This window comes from Orycteropus afer, unplaced genomic scaffold, assembly GCF_000298275.1.
Source record: "Orycteropus afer afer isolate SDZICR_OR568_19922 unplaced genomic scaffold, OryAfe1.0 scaffold00063, whole genome shotgun sequence".
Taxonomy (NCBI): Eukaryota; Metazoa; Chordata; class Mammalia; order Tubulidentata; family Orycteropodidae; genus Orycteropus; species Orycteropus afer.
In genome coordinates this window covers 9,425,541-9,433,864 of record NW_006921650.1, presented here as the reverse complement: position 1 = coordinate 9,433,864, position 8,324 = coordinate 9,425,541, and the positions used below count along the sequence as shown (strand labels likewise).

Genomic DNA, 8,324 nt, shown 5'->3' with positions numbered 1-8,324 from the left:
TTGTGCAATCATTCTCACCCGCCTTTTCCAAATTGTTCCTCTCCATTAACACAAGCTCACTGCCACCTAACTTTCCTATCTAATCTTTTGAGTTGCTGTTGTCCGTTTGATCCCATACAAGTATTTCTTGAAAGAGCACAGTGCTCAAGGCAGACATTAGTGTTGTTTGACCTTAAGAAAACGTCAGGGGATATTTCTGGTTTAACAAGATCCCCAGCTGAATTGTGTGCACCTTAAAGTTTGCAGAGTCCTGCTTTCGCACATCACTTTTGTGATGGTAATTTTTCTATTTAGAGATCCTTTTTTAGCTTACAAATTATGCTTCTTGTGTTCTAGCTGGCCAAAATAATTTACCTCTAAAAACGAGGAACATTACTTTAACATCTACAAGTGTCTTGATGTTTATTAATAAACAACTAACGAACATTTTATTTTCTCCTCCCTAGGATCCTCCTGTTGATTTTGAAGAGTCCATATCATGGAATCCATCTCTATGATGGGAAGCCCTAAGAGCCTTAGTGAAACTTTTTTGCCTAATGGCATAAATGGTATCAAAGATGCAAGGAAGGTCACTGTAGGTGTAATTGGAAGTGGAGATTTTGCCAAATCCCTGACCATTCGACTTATTAGATGTGGCTATCATGTGGTCATAGGAAGCAGAAATCCTAAATTTGCTTCTGAATTTTTTCCTCATGTAGTAGACGTCACTCATCATGAAGATGCCCTAACAAAAACAAATATAATATTTGTTGCTATACATAGAGAACATTACACCTCCCTGTGGGACTTGAGACATCTGCTTGTGGGTAAAATTCTGATTGATGTTAGCAATAACATGAGGATAAACCAATACCCAGAATCCAATGCTGAATATTTGGCTTCATTATTCCCTGATTCCTTGATTGTCAAAGGATTTAATGTTATCTCAGCTTGGGCACTTCAGTTAGGACCTAAAGATGCCAGCCGACAGGTACGTATTTTTAAATTTTAATCTTTTTTACCTGATATTTTGTAAATAGCTAAACAATGATCAAACATTTAAAAATCACATTTCAACACTCTACAGTGATTATCATTTTGGAAACTATGCATGAGCACCTGAAGATTAATGCCCTAACCTTGTAAGGTCCCATATTTCTATTCCCAAAATGATATGGAAGGCTGATAACTTAGATTTTCCTGTCCGAATGAGCTAATTAAAACAAAAGATAAGGTTGGCAAATGAATGTGACACAATGCATTGAGTCTCTCTTCTTGCTTCTTCAAAAGCAGAAACCGTGACAAAGCTGTCTTTTTCTTTCCCTTTGTCCATCCTTCCTTTTCTTTCCCCTTCTCTCCCTCTCTTGCTTGCTACCCTCCTTCCTTATAGCTATTGGGAAACAGTATCCCATGAGCAGTGTTTAATATCCTCAGTAAGATTGCTTAGAAGTACCTTTTAATTTTACATGGATTACATATTCATAGAATTTTAAATCATACAATTTTAAGTGTAGGTTTTTAAATCTGTATGGAAAAGCAGATATGGACTGGATTTCTTAGGTTGTCTGTGAGCATATGAGTCTATAGATAATGCTTTATTTAATTCAGCTGGAGAATAAAGCATGAGGAGTCTGTCAATTACTTGTTAGAATGACAGTCTTTAAGTAAACACATACAATAAATTAAAATCTTTTAAAGATGTAATTATGCCTTTATAATTAAGCATGATGATGAAATGCTTTTATTATTTTTGTTTATAAAGCAGTTGATTAGATGCCTTAGAATATTTAATTTAGGTACTGTAATATATCAGTGTAGCTGCATATCTGAGCCATAACCTTTCACTTTCAAGTCCTTCAAATGATATACACTTTCTGCTTTCCTAGTGGGTAATTCTGAATCTTTTGGTGTTTTGGGGTTTTTTTGCACATCTACTAAGTTTTGCAAGTTAGAACAAGGACCTGTGAAATGTACCTGATTTAATCCTTTACTTATATTTGTAATAATTTTAACTTTTCAAGCAATAAAAGCATTGTAAATAGTAAATAAATTTAAAATGAATTACAGAAATAGTTCCATTTGTGTTTTATACTCCTTGTGCCTTTATTTTGAATGATTTATATTTTTAGGTTTATTATAAGATTTTTAAATTTATAGATACCTCTAAAGTTTTTTTCTAAATGAGTAAAAAGAAAATGTTATTCCATCATTGTCACACTGTAATAAAGGAGAGTGCTTTTCCTTATTTCTTAAATATAAAAGAACCTTCACTTTAAAAGCTCATGAACTTTTATATAGTAGTATAGCCTTTGTCATTAACCTGACTACTCTTACCTAAAATTAAGAATCCATAGAGCTCCATATTGCCATCAGTCGGTAAATAAGTTAGGCATGCAAGTATTTCAGTGTTGCCTATTTTAGACCCCTTATATAAACATCATCAGGGATATATTTAATAATTTGTTTTCACCAAACATTACCTAGAGGCTACAGCATCAGCACCTAACAACAACAACAACAACAAGATGACCTACTCATGAGTAACAGTGGCTCACTCCAGCAGTGAACTTGGAACGCAAGAAATATTTGTTGAGATTGCAACAATATTACAATCTTAGATACTCTGGTAGTTTGAAAGGCCAGCCTAACTTTCATCCATCATGTCTTTAGAGTTCTTCAATAGAAGTAACACTTTAGTCTTAGAAAATGGCGATGGCTTTACAGTTTAAGCCTTATCTTACCCCTTTTTACCCTCACCTGGTATATTGTCATCATTTAAAAATCATATATACTGACCAATGAAATAATATACCTAAGATCATCCATGGTTTTTCAGAGACATAAACCTGGTGAATTGGTTTGTATGTCTAAAGAGAAATTTTATAAATAGTAGAGCATTATGATGAAATTTAGGGGTTTTAATAGCAAATGCCATCACCCAGAGTCCATGCCTCTCTTCTCTCTCACTGTCTTTCTGTAAAGAGCAGTACTTGCCATCAGTCTGCTAGGCAGAATCACCACAGTCTTAGAAGCACAGTTGGAAGCCACCTGCTCAGGCACCACCTGGACCCGGACCACTGGTGGGGAGAACTTACTCTGTCACCACTACTGAACCACGTGACCTAGGAAAGCACACTTTTCTTTCCTTCTTCCTGCCTTGACTGCTAACCAGAAGGCTGGCGGTTCAAACTCACCAGCCACTCTTTGGAAGGAAGGTTGGGCAATCTACTTCGGTAGAGATACCGCCTCAGAAACCCAAGGAGGGGTCGCTGTGAGTCAAATTGACTCGACAGCAGTGAGTTTGGTGTTTTTCGCTGTCCTCTGAGAACTTGCCGGCCCCAGGTTCTAGCTAGATTCCTCTGCATTTATTTTCATGACAGTGGCAAGGATTCTGTTGTTTTTATGACACTATTTTAACCGATTAATAAATAAGCCAAAACCAAACCCACTGCCATGGAGTTGATTCACAGTGACCCTACAGGACGGAGTAGAACTGCCGCATAGGGTTTCCAAGATAGGCTAATAATTTAATAACACCTTTAACTCCTTAACTTTAATACTTTACATCATTCAGATGTCATCACAAGTGATGCTCCCCAGATTAAAGTGGAGTGTGCAGTCCTTACATGTTTATCAACAACAATAGTGATGAGTTTCTCTTTTTTCTCTGCAGGTTTATATATGCAGCAATAATATTCAAGCTCGACAACAGGTTATTGAACTTGCTCGTCAGCTGAATTTCATTCCCATTGACTTGGGATCATTATCTTCAGCCAGGGAGATTGAAAATTTACCCCTGCGACTGTTTACTCTCTGGCGAGGTCCCGTAGTAGTAGCCATAAGCCTGGCCACATTTTTCTTCCTTTATTCCTTTGTCAGAGATGTGATACATCCATATGCGAGAAACCAGCAGAGTGACTTTTACAAGATTCCTATTGAGATTGTGAATAAAACCTTGCCCATAGTTGCCATTACTTTGCTGTCCCTGGTATACCTGGCAGGTCTCCTGGCAGCTGCTTATCAGCTTTACTATGGCACCAAGTATAGGAGATTTCCACCTTGGTTGGAGACCTGGTTACAGTGTAGAAAACAGCTTGGGTTACTGAGTTTTTTCTTCACTGCCGTCCACGTCGCCTACAGCCTCTGCTTACCAATGAGAAGGTCTGAGAGGTACTTGTTTCTCAACATGGCTTATCAGCAGGTATGGAATGTGCTTGTCATTGAAGTGTAATTAGTATAATCTGTAAAACAAGATTTAAAATAGTATAAAATTTACGTAACTTGTAATAGGAAATTTCTTTGGGTATTTTGAAGGAAGGGAGAGAGTTGTTCTTACACAGTGTTTTTGCATAGAAATTCAATGGCTAATTTAAGATCATTAGGGGTGAAACTGCTACCTCCACCCTCTTTGCAGAATAAAAGCAAAGAATTATAATGAAAGTTTTTTGGTTTTTTTTTTTTTTTTAATTTTAGGATTGCAGTAACTTCTTTTAGCATTAAACCAGTAAGTAATTTAAGGTTTTATAATTGACTGTTCCACAAAGCAACAACACAACACTCAGTGAACATATAAATAAAATTAGAACCAGTGAAATAATAAAGCAGAATGGGCAGTCAAGATCAGGAGAAAAAAGAATGCAACATCCTCACTAGCTGTGTCTGCACAGTTCTGTTTTGGCTTTGAGATTTCTGATAGAATGAAAAAAGGAGACACTGTTACAAGGTTCTTGTCAAAAAGTAGAAAAGATACTAGTCCCTCAAGTGAAGGAAAGCTTCATTAACTTCTTTCTTTCTTTCCAAGAAAGTCTCAAGAGATTCTGGAATAATTTAGAACACTACATAATTCCAATTTTGTATATGTAATATAAGAGACTTCACTACATGTTCAGAGTAAATCAAATCTGACTCATCAAATCTGACTCACTATGTATATGCATTGGCAGTATGAGGAAAGACATTTGGAAAAGCAGTGTATACAAATGAGGCAATTGGACCTTTGGAAAAGTATCTTTATGAGGCAATTCAAGTGGACAAATATTTGAGCTCCATAGGGCTTTGTCCTCGGGGAACTCTGAGCTTCCTGGGGGAAGACAGGGTAAGAGAAAGAATAATAATCTCATATATATTATGTATGTGAGAGGGGCTGGGGGAGGATGGGGGAGTGAAGGTACACAAGTAGTTTAGAGATTCCCTGCCTGGGTTGAAGGCCAAAATGTACCCAAATTATTCAACCAAATTTAAACCTACTTCTAAAATGAACTCAAAACTAAGTCGAACACCTGACTTCTTTTGTGTCACCCTGAAGCCCACCTCTCTGTGCCTCATGGTTTTGAGACTCAAGTCCCTATAACCCATAATTGTTTTCCAAACAAGATGATAATGTTTACACTTCTTTCCTTGCATGTACTCACAGAAGGAGAGAATCTTGGTCATCTTTTTGTTTAAATCTCCTCCCTTCCCTTGTACCTAAGAAATATGCAATAATAGGGTCTACGTAACAGTTTGTGGAATTGAATTAATGCAATTTCAATGTTTCCATTTTTATGAGTTGGTTCCTCTTATGCCAAGAGTGAACTCAGTATTGAATCAGTTAATGTCCTACCAAATAAAGGAAATTCACATTTGCTTTCTTGTCAGGTTCATGCAGATATTGAAAACTCTTGGAATGAGGAAGAAGTTTGGAGAATTGAAATGTATATCTCCTTTGGAATAATGAGCCTTGGCTTACTTTCCCTACTGGCAGTCACCTCTATTCCTTCAGTGAGCAATGCTTTAAACTGGAGGGAATTCAGTTTTATTCAGGTAGGTAAGGGTTTGGTGAAGAACCGGGTGCCACGGGGCTTAATTGTTAAGTACAGCTGAATTTTAAATATGCTCCCAAATAAATGCCGCTCCTTATTACAAGGGGAAGGCTAAAGTTCATGGGTGGAGCAAACTGTTTGCTCTCAGCTACTAACTGAAAGCTTGGTGGTTCAAATTTACCTAGTGGCACCAAGGAAGAAAGGCCTAGCAATCTCCTTCTGTAAGAATAAAGCCATTGAAAACCCTGCAGAGTGCAGCTCTGCTCAGAAACACTTGTGGTCACCATGAGTTGGAACTGATTAAACAACAAACCGTTTATGTTTATACAGCCAGCTTGGGAAACACATATTACTGGAAGCCAGCTTAGAACTGATCTGGTTCAGTAAGTCAGAGACCAGGATGCAAATACTGGAGGCCTTTGATAGCACTATCTACTAAAGTAGGGGGAGCTCTGGTGGCGTACAGCCTAAGGCACTTAACTGCTAACCACAAGGCTGGTGGTTCAAACCCACCAGCCACTCCTCAGAAGAAAGATCGCTCGATCTACTTCCGTAGTGATACTGCCTTGGAAACCCAAGGAGGGGTCGCTGTGAGTCAGAGATGACTCGACGGCATATAACCACAACAACATACACTAAGGTAGGAAAAAGGTTATTTTAAAAAGAAAGGAAATGAAAGTGGGGGAGAGGTGAACATAGATCAAATTTAATGCTAAAAGTCAATTTACTTATTAGTCAGATGAATGGAGAATTATAAATTTTGAGTCATCTTGATCTGTCCAGGAAAAAAAAAATCTCATTGATTTGAATTCAAGGCGTAAGAAGGTACAAAAAGAGCAGGAAGGCGGCATCTTCTGACTTCCTCCAATCTTAAAAGAGAGAGACAAAATCACCCAAGGCAGCCCAAGGCCTATTCCTCTGAGGCCAGACATGCTGCCACCCTCCAATTCTGACACCAATTCTGACACCAACCGTCCCTCCCATGACAATCTGCTTCTCTGCTGGGTTCAATAATTCCTTACAGTGGCCACAAAGAACTCACAGACAATACTCATGATTATGGGGTTTATTAGGGAAGTAACAATTTACAATTCAGGTTCAGGAATGTGCTCAGGATACAATTCTTTGATCAGGACAGTCTAGCCCCTGCTATGCCCTCAAGTGCATCTCTCTGGCCCTCAGCCTCTGCCCTGCTCCAGCAAGTGTTACAAAGCTCTTTTATATATGTGCATGTATAAATACGTGTGTGTGCACATACACACACATATGAGGATGCTCTTTAGCACTTAATTTTATAAATTTAAGGAAAATATTGATGTTCTGACCAGTAATCATACTATTAGAAATCAGTCCCATGGATAGAAATTGAAATATAGAAGAGAGTTTAAAGTGGCATTATTTAGAGTTGAGAAAAATTGGAAACAGGTAATATTCATCAAGAAAGAATGGTTAAATAAATGATAGCACATTTACTCAATAGAATATCAAACAGCATGAAAGTTATGTTTTAAGAGTATTTAATGACACGAAGAAAAGGTTCTTAATATATAAGTAAAATGATCAGAATATTCAACTTCATGCAATATGACCTTATTTGTGTAAAATGAAGTGTATGTATAAATATGTAAATATATATGCAATATGGAAAAATATTAAAATAGCTTAATTTAGAGATAACAGAACAGTTCTATAATTTAAGACAAAATAGTTTTATCGAAATACAAACATTGTATACCTAGTGGGCTCACTGATGAGTTGGAATCATTTTGTTTCTTTTTGTGTCTTTTTCTTCTTTCTCCCACCTTAAGTCTACCCTTGGATATGTTGCTTTGCTCATAAGTACTTTCCACGTTTTAATTTATGGATGGAAGCGAGCTTTTGAAGAAGAGTACTATAGGTTTTATACACCACCAAATTTTGTTCTTGCTCTTGTTTTGCCTTCAGTTGTAATTCTGGGTAAGATTATTTTACTCCTTCCATGTATAAGCCGAAAGCTAAAAAGAATTAAGAAAGGCTGGGAAAAGAGCCAATTTTTAGAAGAAGGTATTGGAGGAGCAATTCCTCATCTCTCACCAGAGAGGGTTACAGTGATGTGATAACAAATGGTGCTCACTGATGCCATATTAAAGCTCTACTTATACCATTGTTTTTATTACTTAACTCTGTGTTCAGGAGTTTGTGTAAATGTGTGTCAAATTTGCTGTTACATGAGGTTTCAACCAAATTAGAGGTAGAATTTTTTTCCAGTTAATTTTCACAACTGTCCTATCTGGTCAATCTGGAGTCAAACATATTGTTGAAATTCAGGTACATTTTGTTTCATTTTGTTTTGCACAACTGTAACACTATTGTTATTTGAGTAAAACTATATTTCATAATCAGGCCAAAGTATTTAGTTAATAATATAGGCACATTGTTAAAAATGTTAAAAACATTTTGCCAACCAGCAGAATTTTAAGCTTTTAATATATTTCAATGGATATATGTTTTTTTTCTGAAGCTTAAGTAAGGTTTTAATTATTATACAATTTAAGAAATAGAAAT

General features: G+C 36.7%; 1 protein-coding gene across 1 annotated transcript; it reads left to right on the top strand.

The window, feature by feature from the left end:
• The first annotated feature begins 478 nt into the window (after positions 1–478).
• STEAP2 (STEAP2 metalloreductase) lies at positions 479–7,876 on the top strand. The gene is made up of 4 exons (XM_007939834.2): positions 479–970; positions 3,653–4,180; positions 5,617–5,781; positions 7,589–7,876. The coding sequence occupies exons 1-4, from the start codon at positions 479–481 to the stop codon at positions 7,874–7,876; spliced, it is 1,473 nt and encodes a 490-aa protein (XP_007938025.1).
• The last annotated feature ends 448 nt before the right edge of the window (positions 7,877–8,324 follow it).